Source organism: Meleagris gallopavo, chromosome 6 (genome assembly GCF_000146605.3).
Source record: "Meleagris gallopavo isolate NT-WF06-2002-E0010 breed Aviagen turkey brand Nicholas breeding stock chromosome 6, Turkey_5.1, whole genome shotgun sequence".
NCBI lineage: Eukaryota > Metazoa > Chordata > Aves > Galliformes > Phasianidae > Meleagris > Meleagris gallopavo.
In genome coordinates this window covers 30392501-30415319 of record NC_015016.2, presented here as the reverse complement: position 1 = coordinate 30415319, position 22819 = coordinate 30392501, and the positions used below count along the sequence as shown (strand labels likewise).

Sequence of the window (22819 nt, the reverse complement as noted above, 5' to 3'; positions counted from 1 at the left end):
TTTTTTTTTTTTTTTTTTTTTTTTTGCTTTAGGTACTAACTTCAAATTAAATGGAAATGAACAGGGACCAGCCCCCAGTGCACTTCAGATCTACTCATCTCAGACCTTCAGAGAAAATAAGTACACCTCTGCTTCTTCTATCAAGGAGACTACCTAAACTAAGGCCAGGTACCATTACTTCAGCAGTGAAGAGGGGAGCATCACTTCAAGCACAGACTACTGCATGGCAGATGATCTCTAGTGCTTTCCTGCTATTGGCAAAGAGTTGCCCTGGAACCACTCAGTCTCTTTTCTTCTTTTATTAAGAGTAACTGTAGTGGTAATATTGAAGGAACCTCAGGTTCCTCCTAAAACCCAATTCAGGGCATCGTTTCTAAGCCTGCCAACAAAAAAATTTGATGGCAGGAGCATTAAAGCCAATTTGAAGCACAACAGAGCCTTCCAGGAGCTTTCAGGAAAATACAAGACATGCTCATAAAGCGAGAAGTACAACAGAGAAGTAAAAAGGGGATTGAGAATGCTTTATTCTCTTCAGTAAGGAAGGGGTCAAGTCTGGGAATGAGACTGTGCTGCACTGCCACCTTCCCCCTTTACACAACCCAGTTTTATTGCTTTGATACTATTTGCATGAGCGGTTTCTTCCACTTTCTGTTCCACCTTTAAAAGTGCATTCTCCCTATCGAGGACTGATGACTCCACTTTAGAAACTGAAGCTTTCAAACAACATATTTTCACAAACATATATTGTTCCTGTAAAAAGGGAGGGATTTGGTTCATTTTATAGGTTAAGAAATATACAGGCTTTAGGAATTCCAGTATGCTGTGTAAGACATACCACTTTCTAAAGACTTAATTCAAAGGTCAAAGAAGTTAAGGAAAATCTTCTATCAGGTAGCCCAGTTTGGAAATCAAGACTAAATATTATTTCTAAAATATTCTGGAATGACTTGAAATAATTAAAATGGATATTTTAAAATAATAATGAATAATTTGGAGATAAGGAGAATATATAGGAATAACAGAATTATTCCAAACCTAAATTATACAACAAATATAATAATCTCTAAATAGGACAGTGCCTAGAGTCATTAATTACAGCCAGACACAACCACTGAGAAACTTCTTTAAAGAACTCCCCAACCTTGTCTGAGATTTTTTCCTCACTGGTGAAAATTATGTCCTATTTTGGAGTAATTCTGTGGTTCACCAATTCATTTCATTTACACAATTCAAGAGTCATTAAAAGCAAAAACATTTGAATGGACTGCTTCATCCACAAGCAAAAAGCATCACACTCCATTTTCAGCCTCCTTGGCCATCTGGTCTCTCACCACCAGATCATTTCTAATTTTCACAGGCCATAGCCATAAAAAAAAAAAAATCACTTGGGGAATAGAGAAAAATATAATTAATTACTGTGACTTAAACTACTTCTTTCCCACATGGAGGACACTCATTTTTTAATTAACATTTTGTTTGATTGTTCTGAAGGGCAGGAGAGATTATTATCTGGACTTAATTACAGCACTATCCCAACCAGAAATGTTTACAAATTGCTGAACTGATGCAATACCTTTGTCTAGAGTGCAAGTTTGTCACTCCTAATTAATGTTCCTTGGAAAAGGATGCCAAAACAAAGCTTACAACAGTAACTACACTGGTATTAGGCACTAACAGGGGATCACATAATTGCCTCTATAAAGCTGGTATGACAGAACACTATGCCACTTTCTGCTCCTTTGCGACCAGCATTCACAAAGCAATTGCTCCATCAGAGAGCCAGATGGGAGAGAAGAGTGTGTGTGTGCATGTGCTGCAGAACGTCAGCTCTGCAACAAAAAAGCCTTCAACAGGCAAACGCAATGCATAGAGGAGTCATCCTGGCACACTCAGGAATTGCTCTGTATTGCCTGTACCAAGGGTCCAAACTTCCCTGCCTGTAACGAAAGGCTGTGAACAGCCCCAGCCTGGAGAAGAGAAAACATAGTTGGAAATCTTAACAGTATGTGTAAATAACTGCAATGAGGACAGAGCCAGGCTCTTCTCAGTGGTAGCCAGTGCCTGGACAAGAGGACTGGGCACAAACTGGAACACAGGAGGTTCCTTCTGACCATGTGGAAGCAATTCTTCAATGTGTGGGTGACAGAGCACAGGCACAGGGAAACTGGACATGGGCCTGGGCATCCCTGGGCCAGATGGACCAGAGGTCTGTGACAACCTAATCACCCTTTGATTCTGTGAGAATTACAGAATTATAGAATGGCTTGGACTGCCAGGGACCTTAAAGATCATCTAGTTCCAACCCCCTACCACTAACTCAGTCTCTAGATCTGGTTGCCAAGCACGCTGGCCACTAGGCTGGCATAAACAACCGGGGCCAGCCAGGCCACAGTGCCACCTTGCTACACACCATGTGATGTTCTGCAGCCTGTGAAGTGCATTAACACCCTCCAGTAGTGCTCTTCGCAGTCCTGTGCACTTATGGACCCTCTGATGGGTGAAGAATGATCACTTCAGTGCTGAGCACTGACCGTGTTGGATAGTCAGTGAAACCAGGGCAGCAGCCAGGTTCCAGTCAGCCCTACCCCAGATCCTTTGTCTTCAGGGAGGCAGGCAGAGGCCATGTGGGGATTTGAGGTGCCTTCAAGAGGCACAGCTGAAATCAGGTGGGTTTCTTAATGAACCCCCAGCACAGCTTTAGTACAGCACTTCTGGAAAGAACTGATTAGGCAGGGTAACTTGATTTCAAGTACTAAGTTTAGACAATGATCTAGAGATAGCTATGGTTACAGGGCTCTGTGGCATATCAAAGTTAAGTAAGGCAGAAAGGATATTTTTGTTAACAATCAATATTATGACAAAGAGGTTAACCAGGAAGAAACTGACGAAGTGCTGTACAACTCAACAGAGCAGCAATATGGTTCATAATCTGATTCCCTTCAGGGAAAGGGAGCAAAATGATGAAGTGATCTTTGAAAATATTAAGATCTATGGTTTGGCTTCCTAGAATAATGGGATTGTTATTTTTCCTATGTATCATGAATATCCTCTCTACCCCTTAAAAAAACAACTACTCAAAATATTGAAGGTAAACAATAAGAAACAGAAGTCATTAAGAGAGTACACCTGGGAAGGAAGAAAGGAGAATCTGAGGAATAAAAAGTTGGAAGTAGCTTGCTTTTTACATCCTTTCTCCAGGTCTGCTGAGCATGTCACCTCGCTTTTTGCTGCCAAACAAAAACTCTTCCCTACACCTGCAAAATCAGCAGAGAGAAGAAAGGTGGGATCCAGACAAACAGGACCACCATAAAGCAAGTAAAAGAAGCAAGAGTTTACTAGACTGAACAGAAATGGAAGTATGTGAGCCTTACTTACAATATATATATATATGTATACTACATGCAGACATATAAGTACATACGTGCATGTGTAAATCCACATACGCATATATAAAAATATGCTTGCATGCCTGCAAATCTACCCACACAGGGCACATCAAGATGATCAGTACTTGTTACAGCTGGAAAAATTATTGTGGTGAAAATAGGAAAAGAAACCTCACCTGTATCTGAAGATCTAGGTTCACAGGAAAGACTCCACAGAGGAGGGATCTCCAGAAAGAAATCCTTGCCTGGCGGCAGACAGCCCTTAAATGGGGTCTGGGAGAGGTGCAGCCAGGCTCGGGTCACACAGCTGAATCGCTTTCACCTGTGCTCCCAGGCTGACTCAGTCCTTGCCTCAGGTGATCAATCAGTGGTCCAGGCCGTGACTCAACAGTTCCCATACAGTACTTAACAAAAAATTCTTGTTAGAGAGGTTGTTACACAGCTCTATATATGGTGAAGTTACGTGGTCACAAAAGAAGGGTTCTTGATTTTCCTTAAGACCATTTAAGATACACAGTTTTCTCAAAAAGAGATTTCTGTTTTTATTGGCACTCTGATTCACTGTTCTGATATTGTGGTGGATTAGCACAAATCAGCCATGTTTTCTCTTATTATGCTCTAAACCAGCTGTCTCCAGCTTGTGTTTAAGCTGATCAATAGGCGATCATCTTTGTTTACTACCGTCTCACCTGGTTTCACCTTGTGTTTGTTCACTCTATGGAAGAACACATACACACCTTTCTCCACTACTGTTTTTAAATGCCTGTTTACTTAACGGTAGTTTCAAGATGATTTGCTTAGATTCATTCAATTCCCTCTAGACTACTACAGCTCTGGCAAGTCGAGCTCCTGCATAACCCTCTCTGCTTTTCCATTGTGGAAAACATGCACAGTTCAGCAGGGGTAAACCCTTCAGCATGCTTTTGTTTCAGTTGAAAAGAATAGGTTTGGTTCCTGTGTCATGAGGGAACCAGAGAGCCCCTTGTCACGCCTGGCCACGGCCATACCCTGAGGAGGCAGCTAGGAGCCTGCTGCTTGTCTTCCCATGCACTACGTACAATACAGTGTACCTGAGGCATTGCTGCAGGAGGGCAGTGGGCTGCCTCACCTCAGTGCAGCACATACATCTCTCCTCCACTTACACCAGATTAGCTTAAATAGCATCAGCTGTGGGAAGTGGCCTGCCTCAGTTCTATCAAAGGAAGTAGAGAACCCATTCTATGCAAGGGTAGGGTTGCTTTCCTGGGCCACCAGCATGTGTCTGAATTTTAGCAGATTTAAATAGCAGTTTATGGATGGATTTGATTGAAATCATGCTGATTTAGGTTTCATCCAGATGTTCATGATTGGGAATAAGTGTACTTTAAACAAAAAGAAGCCTGTCAATATTGCAACTGCAGCAGGTGACCACACTGGTTCTCAACAGCACCTGGAGGCTTCTGTTTCCTAACCTAACTGAGCAAAAGTGAGATGCACTGTGATTCACATACACTTTACTAAAATAACCTTTAATTTGCCTTTTAGATTGCAATTCCTGGTTTTCTTTCTTTCCATTCAATTTTTTTCTCCCATTTTTCTATTTTTCCCTTCCTTTACTGCATTCTCTCCTCGGTGTTTCACTGCAGGAGTGCTGTGCCAGTTATCCAATAAAATTCTGGCAGAAATCCAATCACACTCACTATGCACATCATCTAAAATATATATATATATATATATATATAAAAATTGTGTTTGAAAAGTCAGAGATTTGGTTATCCCCACAGCAAATATCAGATTCTTGTTTTCAGAAGGAAGTGGGAAAGGACACAAAGGCTATTTGGGAAAATGCAATTATTCAAATATATTTATAAAAGACAGATCTTTCCCCCCACCACCCACCTCCTGGAAAACAAAGCATCTCGAGCTCAGCTTGACAGTACCACAGTCACTGCTGACAGTGCAGATTACCGCTGTGGAACCTGAGGCTGTTTTAAGGAGTTCTGTTCAAAAGCCCAAAATAGCTGGCAGCTGGCGTCACCCGCTGCAGGGGGCTGAGCAGCAGCAGTGAATGGAGGCAGCCCAAGGCTCACAGGTGGGGCTGTGCTGCAACGGACACTGGTGTGTTTGCTCTAGAGACAGTGGTGCACTCAAATATTTAATCACAGACAGACTGCAATTTGTATTTTCAGCTTATTTCAAGGAAAACAGCTTAAATAGACCTGAAGGGGACTTCAGAATGGTGCAGCTATTGGCTGTGACAGTTTCCTGACAGCACAGAGGTTTCCTCCTGGCCGTACCTGGCTCTGGGTAGCCCTGAGCAAAGGACTGCCTTGAGATAGCCCTGCTTGGGACCGCTGGGACCAGAGCCAGGCCCATCCAGCACAATAGATGGCCCCAGGCTATGGGCGGGTGGTTTTATGATCAGTGGAAGTGCTTGTGGTGCTCATGTGGGGTGGCTGTTGGTGGAGGGGAAAGGCTAGTGGCTTTGCTTCAGCACAGCTCCAGCATGGGGACTGATCGCAGCTTCTCTTCAAAATGTAAAGCTGTTGAGAAAATGTCAGAAAATGACAGCTCGGTGACCACATTTTTCAGTCTTAACTGGCAAGTGAAAAGAAACATTAATTGTGTGTTTATGTCATCGCCTCCCACAGCTGACTGTTGCAGAATGCTGCTTAAGCTGGCATTAAAATGTAAGGTGGGTGTTATAATTTGCCTGAAGTACTTTGGCAGTTTTTAGTTTTTGTTCCAAAAGTGATCTGAAAATTCTATCTGCCATTCTACCCATGTCCCTGTAAGTCACCTACATCCTCTGCTATGGAGCGCGGGAGCTTGCAGCCCCATGATCTGCACAGTGTTCACAGCAGTGACAGTGCCTTAGTGCATGATCATAGAAAAATAGGGCTGAAAAGGACCATAAAGATCATCTAGTTTCGATTCCCCTGCTATGTGCAGAGTTGCCAACCACTAGACCAGGCTGCCCAGAGCCACATCCAGCCTAGCCTTGAATGTCTCCAGGGATGGGGCATCCATGATGCTTGTTGGTCTGTGTAAGGAGCTCATCAAAAAGCAGGAACTTGCTTGATTCTCCTAAGAGTCATGTTTCTGGTCTCCTAGCTTAAACTAGTAGAAACCCAGTTGTTTTTTGCTGCCTCAAAATAGTTCTTCTCAGGGTGGCTGTGCCTCTGCCCACAGCACCAGAATGCTGTGGCTGGGCAGGCCAACACTGCCAGTGCCACCCCAAGTGTTGGAGGGTGCCCAGAGAAACTCACAGCAAACTGAGTGCCACCAAGTTCTTTTCCCCATGTGAATCATCACTCCTGGCTGTACCCAGAGGTAGAAAACAGCTGTGGCTGCAAAGCAGAAAACTTAATAGGTTGAGGCACTCTCCAAGTGTTTCCCTCAGAGCTTATATCTGAACAGCATAGAAGAAATGTCCCATTCCTTTCTTGAGGGGTGTAAACAAAGTGAGTAAATCTGCCAAAATACACCATCCGTTCCCTGAGCAATGAGGTGTAACCCAGATCCTGTTAGCATCACTTACAGTAACGTCACCAGCAAAAATGCTCAGGTTAAGCTCCAGGCTGTGTGAACAGACTGCATTTTTTGTCCAACCAGGCAGGTGGTAACGGGGGAATTTGCAAACATCCTGTTTTATATAAGCATAAAGACAATTAAATCCAATTACCTGGTGCCAATATATACTCCTCACTGCATAGAGATAGGGAGAGAGCTTTCCCCAAGGATCCCCAGGTGCTGCCTGTCAGTGCTGAGCCCCCTGAATGATGGGCATCTATTACAGCCATGTCGATTGGTGCCAAATTTGCTTTTGGCTTTCTGCTAGACTGCATTTCACCATTTCACTGGTTGTGTGGAAGCAATATCCTCTTTGACAGTTCTACAGCAAGTGAGCCACAGGTCTGTGGTCTTTCTTTAAATAATTCCCACCCCAGGAAATGCCATGTCATTTCTATGTTTCACCCTGCCTCTTTGAAATCCCCTCCTGCAGCTTCTGGGGGCTCAGATCCATGAGGAGTGACCACTGAGTGCTGCCCATCCCTAGTAAAATTTTAAAGGGAGAAAGCACAAATATGTAAGTGAAATTTCAGTCTGTCATTCCTGAAACAGGAAAACCTAAGAGGCTCTTCTCAAGAATACCTAAACCCACTCCATCAAGGGAGGTGTTTTGAGAAGGGTCTCTCATACTGTTGAAGCCTTTAGGCTTGCACAGGAGATCTCCACAGCCTGCAATGCAGCTCCATACCCATTAGGATCCAGAAGAATGCGTTAGGTATGTAAAATGATCATGAAGTGGCTTTTACATGTCAGTACAGACCTTTATTTGGAAGCACCTCTTCATCACAGATGTGTTCCCAATGCCATTCATGTTACAGCACAGTGAGAGGTCAGCTTTATACTTTATACTCCTCTCCTGTGCTATATTTTTCAAGTTGGCATTTATTAGAGAAGAGATGGGAAGAAAGCAGGGTCTTTTACACTGAGCCTGCACAGGATTAAAAAAACTGCTTATCTAGACAGAGAAAATTGCCACAGGACTCACAAATAGTCTACTGAATTTCTTACTGTGGCTCTGATAGTGGGCTACACTAAATAGACTCAGAGGCATAAACTCCCTGAGATGTACCAATATGTTTTTACATCCTCTTGCTGATTCACTGAATGATCCCACTGGGGTTGTATTCTTTACTTTATCGTTCAAAATTATTTTAGTAAACAAAACAGTAACATGGAGGAAGAAAAAGAGAAGAAATCTCATTACTTTATATATCATCATCTTAGCATGGAAACCAGCTGCATGAGACCCAAGAAGAAAGAACTGCTCTTTACAGTTAGGTCACTTCCCACCACAGTGAAAAGGGGCCAACAAAGGTCCCTGATTACTGCTTGATGTAGCACGGAAAACACCACTCACCCAAGATCCAAGGTAAAAGCCTCCACAACCCCCTTAAAAATCTTGTTAATTCATTCATTTCTGATACTTCCAAATGACAAGGTTTCTATCCAATTTAGGTTTGACTCATGTTATCTAATTAGATCAATTAAGGCAAATTATCATCACACTGCAAGTTTGACAGGGTTGTAGTCAAATCTCTGAGCAGAGCTATTGGATGTGAAGTAAGGTACTTAAAATTTAAAGACTATGGCTGTAGTATACAAACCTTTGTGACTGGCAGAATCACACAATCAGCCCTTCCAAGTGAGATTGAGCAGAACAGGCAATGGTCCAGGTAAATGCAATACCTACCAGCCTGCTTTGGAAATAGCCACCCAGCTGGTGAAGAAAGGAGAAACATCCATTGAAGGTACCTTTAACTAACTTTTAACACAGAAGTTTACCTGTGTATCCTCAGGTGCACTTCAAAAGGAAGGACTTGCACTTCTGCATGTGTGGCTGTTCTGCACAGCTGACGTATCTGTGTGACCTGGTGCCTGGAGTTTCCCTCTGAACACCAGAGGAAAATGTGGAGCACCTGGTCAGGAAAACCACACTTCAGAAGATTTAAATATAGCGTCTCATTATCTCAGCCTATTTCCTTGACAGAACATAAGGCTGAACATCTTTTTGTTGCTGGTGAATTTCTTTCTCTGTCTCTCTCTCTTTTTTTTAATAAAGAAGCTGATAAATCAGGAGAATTAAAGGGAATGAAAAACGATGTCTTCCCACTTAAGCGTAGCTCATTATTAATAACCAGGTCTGACTCACGGCACAGGAAATATATTTCTGTGCACGCACGCTATTGTGACAGTGCTGAACCACAAACACTCTGACGTGCGCTGAGCTGCAGTGGGGCCAGGTACCACTGCTCGTGTGTGAAGAAATGTAAAATGTAGTTCTGGCTAAGACAGATAAGGCAGTCAATTTGAGATGAGTTTTTAGCAGTACTAAAGCAATTCATCTTTTAAAAGCAGATTTACACTGAGGCCATGGTGCACTAATGCAAAGCCTCACATCCAAAGTCAGTCATTTTCTGACATTCCTGACTGCTGATTTGCAGCAAAGAACCAAAGTAGAAGCTAAAATGTTTCAAATACAGATGCATTAAAAGCAAATTAATGTTTTTGATTGACCTCATTATTTCCTTTGGACCTCTTCCTGCTTAGAAAGAGTTGATCATATCAAGACGTGTCCAAGCCTCTGGACTATTAACCTTGTTTTGTGCCATTGCTGATGGAATAGGTTCTATTATAGGCTGCATTTCCAGCTGGTTTCACTGGAATCAATACTGCAACAACAACAGTTGTTTTTTACATCGTAGAGTGAACGAATGGATAAATTCTAGAAAATCATACTTGACAATAATGAACAGTTTGCATCATAAATGCAAAATAACATTAAATGGCAATCCTTTTCTTCCATATAAGGGAAACCAAATCAAGCATAGGAACAAAAAAAGGTATTCTTTAAAGGCAAAGAAGCTTAAAAATGGGACTCAGAACATTTTTAAAAGAGAAATATGAAAGATCCCTTAAAAAGTCACTCACCTACTTAACACAGAATTTCCTATACCTTCATGTTGGCCTGGCAAAGAGCTGTTCATGAGGGAAAAACAAAGTGCTTGGATTAAGAAGAGCTCAGAAAACCTACATACAAACTCGAATCAAGATAACATCAGGCTACTTGTTTGTTAGCACACTGTTAATTGCTGTAATCAGCAACTCTAAAAGTAAGACCACTATATCTTCCCACAATATTTAATTCTTTGCCTGAGTTTCCTCATTCTTTCTTTGCATTTGGATGAATTCTCTCTCCAGAGTAGGACTTTTTTTTTTTTCACTATAATTCTACCAATAAGCCCCATTTCTGGAGTCCCTGGTTTTGCCATAATACAAATAAATAAATGACCAATAACACTACTGACAGACAATAAAATACCCTGTTCTGCCTTAGTTGGACAATTTCCACTCAGGTGCAATTTCTCGCATAGGGTACAAATCCACCAAGGTGAAGCAGGAGGCTTCTTTAATTTGCACTGTTGGTGTGTGTCAAATTACTCTGATCGTTCATTAATGGGAAACCAGTATCAAATGTTGAAGTTAACCAACCAGACCTGACAGAATTCCAAATTCTGTGATAACTCAGAAATTGTGAATCATGGGCTGGAGGGCAGGCACTGGCTTATAACCCTGGGGCTCTCTGAGAAGTATCCCAGGCTGATACACTGGCCCCAAGTCATAGATTTTGCATTTGATTTTTATATTTTACTGAAATCCACATGGAAACCCGTTTTCCTTTGTCACTATCCACCTGTTTAGTTCACACATATCTGTTTGGTTCCCTGCTATTGTACAGCTCGCATAAATTTGATTTGATTTTGCGATCCGTCTGTTTTAGATAGCAGCACAGAGATTGACACAAACCACTCATTTTTTTTGCTAAATCATGTTTCCTGTAAGGGGTAAATTTTCACACTCATGACAGCTGTTTTTCAGAGCTGTATACATACAAAAAGGGGCAATCCCATGTAAATTCACCTGCTCTTATTCCTGGACAAATACCATGCAGCTCTGAAGACACATTTGGATTCTATGACCAAAAGAAATAAGCTGCAAAATTAAGTTTTAGAAAATATTCATTGAAACACTGTGCTGAATATCACTGGAACAGTATCAGTGTTCAGTAACTAAGTTCAACTACTGCAAGTTTGTGAAATAGTTCAGATGAGCAGAGTGGGAACAAGCATACTGTCACCTTTCCCTTTCAGAAAAGAATATTATGAGCCTCAAAGTTAATCAAAATGCTTCTGATTTCACATATTAATGAAATAAAAGATATTCTAGAAAATACTTCCAAATGATCTTTTCCTTAACTCTTGAAAAGTGAAAGTCTTTCCAAAAATAATTAGTTTTTACTAGGGAGTTTTTGGTCATGTGTTTTTAACTTAGCGTTGTTATATTCTTGTAAAGGCAACGGGCTGTAAAGCACCTGTTCAGAGTGGAGCATGGAGCACCCACTTCCTCTAACAGTTTGTTCTGGAAATGTAAACAAGGTATGTTCCCAGACATTGGCATTACAAAGCCACAGCTGCTCATTTGTGATATTCTTTTGTTTCTCCATTTTTCTCCATTTTCTGGCCTAGGCTTTCCACAAGCTGCCTAAGAAGACATCAAAAGACAAAAACAAATGCTATCACAATAAATTCTGTCCTTTTTCAGAATTTTGCTTCCAAATGTTTGTCCAAGGTCTAGTTTGAGGTCAGGACACCCATCAGGGTCACTCCTATCTCAGCTGCCAAAGCAATGCTTCCTCTTTGCACTTCCCCCACCCCTACACCACCAGCACCACTGGGATTCCCCATGCTGGTGCAGCCTGTAATGATATTGTCTTTTGCTCCCTAAACCCTGCTTAGGATAGTCTGGGAGAACAAAGGGACAATCCCTGCCCTTTGCCCACTCCCAGAATGGGGTTTCCACCTCCTGGATGACAAGCGAGAAGTTTGGCTTGACAGGTGGCTCTTTCCCACCAAGGAGGATGGCAGATGAGATGCCATGCAGGTTGGGTTTGGCGCTGGTCATAGGAACAGCACGTCACATTACATCTAGGAAGGGAAAGAACCATCAGAAAAGAACCGAGCATTTGTATATTTTGGCACAGAAGACTCTCAGAGCTGAAAGCATTGTGATGAACTAGTAATAGGACAAGAAGTAGTGGCCATAAATTGTGCCAAAGGAAATTCAAGTTGGATATTAAGAAAAAATTATTCTCAGAAAGAGTGGTGATACGTTGGAACAGGCTGCCCAGGGAGGTGGTGGAGTCACCATCCTTGGAGCTGTTTGAGAACTGCATAGATGTGACAGTGAAGGACATGGTGTAGAGCTGTAACAGGCATGGGTTGATGGTTGGACTAGATGATCTTAGTGATCTTTCCAATCTTAATGATTCTCTGATTCTAAGGATGGAAAGAGAGAAGGACAGAGAGAATTTCCTCTCCTAGAGGAGAAGATGCATGGTTTAATGGGATCATCTAGATCTCCTAATGCCTTAAAATAAAATTGGGCATAATTCAGGGAAGTGTATTACAGAGATTGCCAAAGGTAAAGGTGGAGTGCCTTTTAAATGTTTTACACCTATCTATGTACATTACTCATGATTTTAAATCCTCAATAAATAAACAAAAGGTGAACCGTCACCTTTGATGGTTCTCCCTTTTGCTGTTTTTCTCCTGGCACTTCCTAAGAGTTTGAGATAAATTTCAGCCTATGTTTTAGAAACATGGCTCTTTTTTCACAGGTTTAAAGGGAAAAGAAGATGAAAAGGTTAACCATAAAGCCAAAACGCGGATACCAAGAAACCAAGCCAAACAAATCCAGCATTTATCTTCATTTCACAGCTCATTTTTCTAAGCCTACTCTGCAGTTTGTGGAGCTGCTCCAATATTTTCAGTGTCCTGGCTTGTCAAGAGTCGTATTTGAAGTACATGGGGAAAGTAAGTCCAAAGCACATTGGCCTTCTCTGTGAGGTCTGCCAGGACAGGAAAGTTTTAGAGAGAAAATTGTAGCATTGTGTGAATAGATGTATGCCATGTGACTGCTGTGCCTTGCTTCTGTCTTTTACAGTTCATTAATAATAAGCCTGCCTTTTTTCTTTCTTTTTTTTTTGAGTTTTCTAGTTTTTCTACACAGATGGGTGTTCTTTAAGTTCAAGAAAAATCCAGGTAATTGAGTGGAACTGTTCAGAATAAGCAATCAGCATGCGCTAATTCTCATCTCACTCTTTCCTTCTCCACTAAGGCATGTTTGCAATGGTAGTGCTAAGCAACATGAGTTCATTTTATCATCTACAGATTTTATCATTAGCACAGTCATTAATATAAATGTATAGTCATTAGGAATTACCAGGAATTAGAGATAATACGTAGCAGATACCTCACTAATCTTCAATTCTCTTTTTAACAATTACTCAAACCAGCACTGTATGGTGGACTCTCACTCAGTAGGTCCTGGCCTGCAGCTGATAGACTCCTGTAGTTCCACTAAGCACCAGTAAGATTCCAGTGGCACTCTGGAGTCCCTCTGAACACTGTCACTGCATTCGTAGCAATGCTTCGTATTGGAGGCCCCCAGATATTTTATCACTGAATCATAGAATCATCTACGTTGGAAAAGACCTTCAGGATTAAGTCTAACCATAAACCTGATCTGCTGAGTCCCATCACTAAACCATGTCCCTTAGTTCCTGGGACTGTTCTTACCCCTTACAATTTAACTGTGAAACCCATCAGCAAGCTTGTAAATGAGAGTATCGTGGCTGTAAGCAAAATTTATCTATTTAAGTGCCACCTAGATGTTTAATAAAAATGGAAAATATTTTAAGCTCTACTGAAGAAAGCATTATCAAAATAGGGGGCAAGACCACAGAATCTGGTAACACTTAGCGAATGCAGCGTTTCTAGGGATCTGGAACTGATTTGCACTGATGCATCTTTCCTGGAGGTAACAGCCACATGAAAACGTTTATACAGCAGGAATGAGATGTAAATGTACTAAATCTTCATGCTGACTCCTTTCCAATTTGGAACTTTTAATGTGCTTTATTATACAATGTTCAGTCCAGGTGTCTAAAAATAAGAATTTATTCCTGAAGCAGGAATGAAAAACCAACATTTGTGTCATGTTGCATACGACCACACTGCAAGATGAGTTTGTGTGAATTAAAATCATGTGCTGCCATCACATAATGTTACTTGAATAAAAACAGTGAAGGTTTCCTAAGAAGTCCTTGTGTCTAATTAACTCCTCGCTAGATTAATGATGAATTAATCAAAACGAAAACCTAAAGACAGTTCCCCTTGTCCCTGCTCCAGGAACTTTCTTGTGGAAACGAAAATGTGAAAGACTCCAAATGAGAGTAGTGCTCAGATTGCAGGTACACAAAGGCATGTGATTTACAAGAATATTCCTTTGATTAAGCAGCATGCCAATCAACTTAGGCAGTATGGCTGTAGAATTGTCCTGTTTTATGAGTTACTTTAAATCTTGCTTTCTGCTGCTCTGCATATTGTCAAAAATAAGATATTGTATCTATTTCATGTAAAATTCCTAATTCAAGCTTACATCCAAGTTTCAAACTAGTTTTGAGAAGTTAGAAGAATTAAGCCAGTATTTCATTGCTTAGTATTTCGAAAATGCTATTCGTTTTAATATATTTGTCAGTGTCAATACTAAGTTTTCAGTATGGTGATTATGAAAAATAGCTCAGAATATTATCTTCCTAAATTATTTGGCACACAATAAATTATTTTAAACTATTTGGGGTAAATCAAGCAGTTAAGTGCAGTTTGATGCTACGACAAATGGTGTCTTTGCACACTAATTACTGTAATAACTGTGATACTATTGTTGTCCATACCACTTTAGACTGTAGGGAGGTTATAATTCAGTTTTAATAGTTTAAAACAATTCTTTGCTATACCAATGACAACATTGCTTGTTTTCATTTAGTATGTTGTATTTTGGAATGCACAAATAATTTATTTAAATAAAAGTATATACAAATATGATGAAGGAAAAACTCTACAGAGTTCGGTACAATGGCTGCATGCACTGGGAATGATGCTATGATTTGCTTCAGAGGAGTGAAGTATGAATTGAAAACTAGGAAAAATTTGGATGGTGTGCTGAAAATCCCATCACCACATCGAAGGGTCTTCAAACCTGAAACATATTATGAATAGAAATCTATTAAACACATTGTAAAGTCCTTTTTGGAACTTTAAGAGTTAGAACTACTTAAAATTTTCATTTTAATAATAGCACCAATAAGGAATACATATCCACATTTGCAGTAGAAGACTCCCATCAAAACAGATGAACCTTGGATGGTCAAAAGTCTTGTAAACTATATTGAAATACATATGTATTTTAAGAGAGCTTTTTAGCTTTTAATCAGGAGCAAACAGTTTCCAGAGAGAATGTGCCGAACCAAGCCACATTGTGCTTTCAGCGTCTTCAAACAAAACTGAAATAATCATCCAATATGTTATCATCATATTCCACTGCTTAGTATCAAACATTTGAAATACATGCTGAAAGCAGTTCTGAGAGCAAGATTTGATCTAGTCATTCTCTGCTTATTCTGGCTACACAGAAAGATATTCGACAAGTTACCGCTGAACATGGAGAGAGATACATGGAAATAGATTTGCCATAGTTTCTGCCATCTAAATATTGGGTGGCTAGTCTTACCTAACCATCTAATCTGCCTCTACAGTCACTGGAGAGACACCAACACCCTGAGAGGGTAGTTAAGCCTGCCCATTTGAGGATGGAGTGGCTTATATGAGAGAGATCCACCTCTCCTGTTGACTACACAAGGAGCCTCCACAGCTCCTTCACATGAGATACTTGAGTTTCATAGAAGCAGAATGCATACTGTTATTGAGTCATAATTCCACAGGATCCACTAGATCAGAAAACATCATCTCACTTTTTTGTTATAAGAACTTTTACTCAGGTCAAAGCACCTCCTTTTTTCAATTCCATAACTTCCTAACTTTCACTTGATTTCTGTAAGAAAATCTTTAAACATTGTTTGGATGCTCTGACACATGCTTATGCTATGATATTTTAGTCAGCAAAAGTGAAGTGCGGAATTCAGCCAGACATGCTGAACACAGTTAAGCTGTTTCTTAATACCTCAATGTTCAGTTTCAGAGAATGCATGAAATATGTCATCTAAGATACATGATGTTTTAGAATATCATTAATTTAAGTTTAGAATAATACCAGCCTGCCTTTAATTCATTTAGCTTAGTTTTCTCTAGGAGGAATGCTTATACAGACACACTTTACTTGGGCACATTTGATGTGTGTCCAACCTGTGGGGCTCCCCTAGTTTCGCTATGAGTACTCAAGCCCCCTGGAAAATTTCCACTAAGTCAGAGAAAGGTACAGATGTCTTGGAGAGAGTAAGCTCCTGATGTGTCATCAAACTTAGGGCTAGATAGAAAGAAGACATGATTATTTCCTCACATGGGGGTAAAAGCTGGAATGGGGTGAAGAATCCATACTGTGTTTTATCCTAAAAAACATATCCATAGGAAACTAAACATCATTGTTCCCAGTACTCACATAATTGTCATCAACGAATGACAAACATGTTTTTTTTTCTCAGTTTAAAGTGCTGTTACAGTGGGGGTATGAGATAAAAATCTGTTTCTCATCAATTCTTGATCTTAAATGCAGACTTGTTTGTTATTTCGCTCATGAGTCTTAGCTCCCTGGCGTGTTATAAATAGCATTATTGAAACAATAACAACCATAAAATTTTGTTGTAAAGGGGGGAAAATTACAGAGAGTATTAGACTTTGTACTACCCTCTGTCTTGCCTCAAATTCATGGCAGCGGAAATTTCCCATTATGTGAGAGTTCTGCTTTCTCATTACAAAACACAAAATAGTCTCAAGCATTTCAATGTACTCCATGCAGTTTTTTACATAAGCATATGCAGATAAAACCATTTCCCAACAGCTGTGGTTAGTCATCAAACCATAAATCAACATTCTTCCTACACATGGATCCGCAAAACTGATGGACACTCCACTGACAGCAAAGTTTTGGTCACCTCTTGGTGACATCATCATCCCCAAAGTCCAGTGCGACAAACTATTTCAGTTAATTATATAACTAGTTTAATGGAGCTTTCACACAATGGATGGAAGTGCAGAGCTTGGGGACTCCTGAGATGAGTGCTGCACAAAACATTTATTCCTGCAGCGGTGTTAGCAGCAAGCTTCATACTTTCAGTAAAGGCCTAAACTGAGCTTATTCATGATTTTTTGTGACTGAAATGAATGTTTTCTTTTACAACAAAATAAAAATAAAACCCCCTGTATTTACTTTTTCAGCATAGGCAGAGTAAGGGAAGATTTTCACAGTTGCGTAAATTGTGGTCACCACGACAGTATCTTACATTGTAACTTCAGTGTCATTACTTAATTATACATTATACATTTGAAATTTCAGTGCTGTTCAAAACACCACTGTTCTTTCAAACCAAGTGCAAGTGGAAATACAAAGGCCTTTTTTCCCCCACTTTATGAAACATTAGGTACAAAACAAGTGTGAAATACTGTATCTTAAAGAATAGTCATAGCTTTGCATTTGTAAATAAATATATCTGCACATTTATCACTCGTCACACCTCTTTAAAGGGGAAAAATGTCAACTTGTGGAGTAGGAAATAAATAAAAATATGCCATCTTTGGGGATCCAAAATGTAAGTGAATCATCATTGGGCATCAGTGCACAATTCTGTGCAATAAAGCCCAGTAAAGGGCAAGACTTACAGAATGCTTCCCCTCCTTCAGCCAGCAGGTTCTGCCTGCTCCCAAAATCAGGAAACAAGGAGCTTGGACTATATTGTACCTGGGAAAGCATTTCTTGCATTGATAGAATGATTCTTGTTCTTAACAAAGAAGTTGAAAATGTTTGTAAGGATATGTTTATCCAGCTGTTGGTGGCATGTGTTTTCTCCCTGTGGAACATGTTTATTGATAACAAATAGGACTGTTAAATCTAAGTTAGAAATGAAAGCCACTATAAAACTTCTTCAAACATACCGGGATCTAGGAATGTTTTCTGTGCTTTCCCTCAACAAGAGGTCTGAGATCAGTGTCTCTGGGCTTGATCTCTTTCCGTACCTAAGAAAAAAGAGGAAAAGTATATTTTTATTTATCTTGATATTTAATAATGAAGATTAAGCAGAAAACTATGAGGCAGGAAAAAAACTAAATACAGCTGATATAAAAACAACTTTGCAGCAAGTATTTTAATTAAATTGATCTATTCATATTAGAAAATGTTCTTCAGTATTTCTTTTAATATATATTTTTGACAATTGTTACCTGATAGTATTGAGCAATTCTATGTTTCTCAATTCGATGGATGTTCCTGAATATTCTAGGACCTTGATCCTTACTGATCTGAGTATGAAGGAGGAAGCAGTGCATGACAAGACCTCTGAGCATGTCATTCTTGCCTACAAACCCAGTTCCATCATCTCATTAATTTTCTCATTCTTTTACATACTGTTGTATCCTTCATTAGAAATTACATGAATGTAGAGTCAAATTTATCTATTATATGAAGAGTACACAAAATTCATGCATGCCATTGTGTCTGAAGAACTGGCCAAGATTTTTAAAAGCTAGCTAGTACATTTGGAGGTGCCCACTGCATACCAGATTAGGTCATAAAAACTAAGCTGCCCCAAGGCAGTAACCACTCCTGAACTGTGTGGCTATAGAAGAGAAAACACCCATCAGAATCAGCGTTCTTCTTTGGTTGAATAGGATATCATCTGCTACTTTTGTCTTATACTTACACAATGGCTGTCTATTTGTTTGTTGTTTCTTTTTTTTAAATCAAGGATATTTTACCAACAGTTTGTTCAACAGTTAAAATACAGCAATTCCTCATTCTAGGAAAGAATTTGCTCTCTTTTTTCTCAGAAAACAGAAGCAACACCAAATGGCCAGCTTGAGAGACACTCACCATAAGAACTCATGAGATTACCAGTGATAACTGTAACCAAATGCTCCCTAGGTTGGAAAGAATTAAGATCATGGTTTGTAACTTGTGTATGTAATTAGACTGAATCACAAAGTACATTAACAGATAATAGCTTTGTGAACATCACTTGAGTGAAATTCTAGCTCCAGAGAAGTAAAAGGTGCCATCAAAGACTTGCATTTTATCCCTTGCTATCAAGATAGTTCTCCAATGGCTTAATCTAGTTTTGGGGAGGGGGGCAAGTTTTATCAATTGATGTCTTACTCTCCTGAAAACTGGACACATTTCTCACTTTATCATTTTATTTCTCTTTGTATTACTGCCTCACCTTAGTCATTTTAGAATATCATATTTGTTCCAGAAAGACGAAGTATCAAATTCAGATTTTTAAAACAAATTTCTCAACCTAAACTGACTGAAAGGTTAAATGCTATTACAATAATGCATTCAAGCATGATGCTGAATAAAAAGCCATGCACTCTATCACCATAAAGGCATTTCTTTCCTGTTCCCTACTCCCTAATTAATAAAGATATGATCATGGCTTCAACTGAGGGGTAATCTAATTTGCCATTGTTTTTTAAGAAATTTATTTAACAAATCCAACAGCTTGCTCCAGCAGCTCACGTTTGGGCAAAAAGTCTCACTAAACTCTTGTAAAGTTTTCTCTGAGCAAGAAATAGATAGCAACCTTCAGTAATCAGAGATTTGCTCAAACAGTGAAAAAGACTCTTTTGGAGACACACGCATTATGTGAGTTCCTCCAGCATGGCAAGACCAGTGCTGCTACCTACACAGGACAGCCCCACTTTGTCCTGAAACAGCAAAGCTGCACATCAGCTGCTCCTTGGATGCACCAACTGGTGTGACCAAGGAGCAACTGTTCTTCCTACATCAGGTGCCAAACCTTCCAGTCTACCCCACAATTTTGCTGCTGGGAAACAACCATGGTACAGCTATAATGCAAAGAGGTCATGAGCAGTTGTGAAAGCAAAGCCTCAGTGCAGATATTCTCTCTTCTTCCAACTGCTTCATGCTTGCTCCGTGTCTTTGATGCACACTTTGAGACAACACAACACAAACACAGAAATTCAGGCTTTTTTGGTGTTTGGAAAAGGAAGAGGGCCTGTTGGTTACAGGACATGCAGGTAGCACCAAGCAGCAGGAGAAAAGATTCAAAGAAAGCTGGGCTCCGAAGAAAGCTCTCAAACAGTGCAGCACAGGGGTATGATGCAAGGACATGGGACATTTTTGAGGATAGAAGTGGGATTAATGCAAAGACACATGGACATCTGCAGTGTGAGTCTGCAGCTGTGCTGGTCACCTTAAGTTCTCTTCATCATCAGTGAAGATCTGGAACCTTGCAAACAATGGATTTCATTTGAAATGAAAAGTCTGAAGCAAGCCTGGAGTGCAACAGGTATCTATTTCCCTCAGATCACCTCACAGGAGTACAAAGCGGATGTATGCGTATGACTAAAGCCAAATGAGATGGGATGCGAAGGAGAAGAACCCTAAAGGAGAGAGGAAGCAAAGCAGCCACACAGACAAGGGCAAAAGTCAAGAAGAGAAGGAGGGTTTGGAAGGAGCTTCACAGGAGCCGGGGCGAAGATCTGGTGGATCCTGGTCACTCACAGAGAATGACACTCATGGCAGAAGCAGAAGGCTAAGCCAGAAGGCTGTTCATGATCACATAAATTTCAAACAAGAGTAGACAGATGAACTGAAGAGACAAAAAAGCATTGATCTCAATCCTTGCTGTCCCTCCCACAGCAAGCAGCTTGTGAACCTGGCCCAGCCCCAGTGGCCTGCTCACATGGGGTGAGCCCTGGGCTCTGCCACCTCCCCGCCACAAGGCTGGTGGAACAAGCACCTAGGGCAGAGCCAAACACTTTAGCGAGATACAGCTCTGAGCATCTCTGCTGAAACAGACCAAGTGATACACAAGTTTACATCAGAATACTTATAAAGACAGCAATTCATTTTGCAAGTGGCTGTCACTGCTGAAGCAGGAGCTCTGTTACCTTATTTCTCTGCTGCTAATTCACCACAGAATAGAAAGAGCACAGTTCTGGTTGCTGGAGTGTTTGTTTTCAAGTTAAGCTTTCTAGACAGCTTTAAAATCAAGTTCTTGTTGTTGTGATTTTATCTGTCGGTTTTCTTTTAAATCCAGGTCAATCCTGGATTGATGGAACCTGAATGAGAAAACTGAAATTCTGAATTGTTTTGTCTATCACCAACTATTCCGTTCATTTCAGAGCCTAAATACAAGCGAAAGCAGTCTCAGTCCTTGAGCTGTGTATTTGCAGCCAAGTCATAAGCAAAGAAAGCTACACAAAGTTAAAGCAAGCACTTATCTAGTGCTTGGCAGCCCTGCTCATGGCAGGAGGTTGGAGCTAGATCTTTCAGGTCCCCTCTGACCTAAGTCACAGTATGATTCTAGATTCTACATTTCTATAGTGGAGGATGAATATAGAAGGAGGGGGTTGTTCAGCCTTGTACCTTTTAAATCAGAAACAGAATCAAAAAAAGGTGGAGACATGAAACCAGCCTAGAGATCCCAGTGCATGCAAGAGAAAGGGGCAGCAGCAGGAACAGATTATTTCAGCAGTCATCTGACAAAAAGTTACAAGAGCACAGAGCAATGCATAGAAACACACTGCACACAAACAGCTGTGAATATTGCTTTAAAAGTCCAGGACTGAAGAACCATAATGTTATCAGCCTCCTCATCTCTGTTATGATATTAGCGCACAGGCAGACAATGTCATGGGTTTGCTGGGAAAGCTCTCAGCTACACCATAGCCTCCCTTCTGATTTAACTCTTCAGACTTCTACAGGAACAAATGCAAGCCTCTTATAGATCTCTCATCTGGTTTTGATATTAAACAAATAGCCAAATATGCCAAAAGTCTTCTGTGTCACGCACAGTTTAGGGACCTCAGGGAATACTTCTATTAATCAGTCTAAACTGGACAGATGTTCCCAAAGAAAATAATTTTATAGCAAAACGTTAACTTTTCTCAGCGTGAGCCTTCAGCACCCCCTTTAAGCAGCACAGTCACCCTCAGAATGCCAGCATGGGGCAAGGCAGCTTTAGGTCACACTCTTCTCTTTCAGCTTGGGCTCAAGTTCTTGCTTATGGTCTTGAGAGAGTTTTTGTCAGACTACTGGGGTTTTTTGGCATTCGCTGCTCTATTAAGTAGCTGACAAAGCGTTTCAACTCCTACAACTTCTCAGCAAAGGGCACTTTTTTCCAGTGAAACCTTCACTCGTCAGTGGCAGTGACAGGAGAGTGAAACAGCTCCTACTGCCCTGCCTCATCCTCCCCAGAGTTAGTTACATTTTCTCTCAATTTTGAGGAGGACTCTCCCCGTGCCCACTGCCCTGTGGACATGCTCCTGCCCACCAACCCGGGTGTGCCAGGTACCAGAAAGGACTGAAGGAGAGGATGCAGCGTCGAGGCAGGTGGAAATCCACCTCCACATCCAAGGAGCGCGGGCACCACATCCTAACCCTCGCCGGCAGCTTTCCTGAAGGAACTGAGGTGAGACCCTCGGCCGCGAGGGGCATCCCACTCCCCTCCCTCCCGCCTCGCCCCAGGAGAAGGGCAGCCCAGCGAGCGGGAAGGGGGACGCTGCCGGGCCCGCCGCCTACCTCTGCCTGGTGATGAGGTTGATGTAGTGCCTCAGAGCCGAGTAGTATCTGGCCATGTCCTCTGCGGGAGCGTCCTCGCCGGGGCTGTCCGGTTTGGAGGGGTACGCTTCTGCCAGCGTCCCCAGGCAGACCAGCAGCGACAGGGCGAAAGTCAGCACCGACACCCACAGCCTCATGGTGCCCTGCATCTGGACGGCGAGCGGGGGAGAGCGGCCGTCAGCGCCCGCCCCGACGGCAGAGCAGCGCGGCCGATCCCCGGCGCGCAGCCC

At 41.1% G+C, this 22819-nt stretch overlaps 1 protein-coding gene and 1 long non-coding RNA gene across 2 annotated transcripts in view; both read right to left on the bottom strand.

The window, feature by feature from the left end:
• Positions 1–3618, bottom strand: part of LOC109368234 — a 4656-nt gene extending 1038 nt beyond the window's left edge. Inside the window, exon 1 of the long non-coding RNA XR_004160223.1 lies at positions 3563–3618. This is a non-coding gene — a long non-coding RNA (uncharacterized LOC109368234). The remainder of the gene's footprint in view (positions 1–3562) is intronic.
• Positions 3619–14745: 11127 nt separating this feature from the next.
• NPY (neuropeptide Y) lies at positions 14746–22763 on the bottom strand. The gene is made up of 3 exons (XM_010712774.3): positions 22551–22763; positions 17942–18022; positions 14746–15035 (listed from the first exon to the last, which is right to left on the bottom strand). The coding sequence occupies exons 1-3, from the start codon at positions 22736–22738 to the stop codon at positions 15011–15013; spliced, it is 294 nt and encodes a 97-aa protein (XP_010711076.1). The 5' UTR covers positions 22739–22763; the 3' UTR covers positions 14746–15010.
• Between the last annotated feature and the right edge of the window lie 56 nt (positions 22764–22819).

Coding starts and splice junctions, on each gene's coding strand:
- NPY (XM_010712774.3), bottom strand. CDS start 22,738: ATGCAGGGCACCATGAGGCTGTGGGTGTCGGTGCTGACTTTCGCCCTG. Junction 18,023..22,550: donor AACCTCATCACCAGGCAGAG/GTAGGCGGCGGG, acceptor CTTTTTTCTTAG/GTACGGAAAGAGATCAAGCC. Junction 15,036..17,941: donor GAAAACATTCCTAGATCCCG/GTATGTTTGAAG, acceptor AATATGTTTCAG/GTTTGAAGACCCTTCGATGT.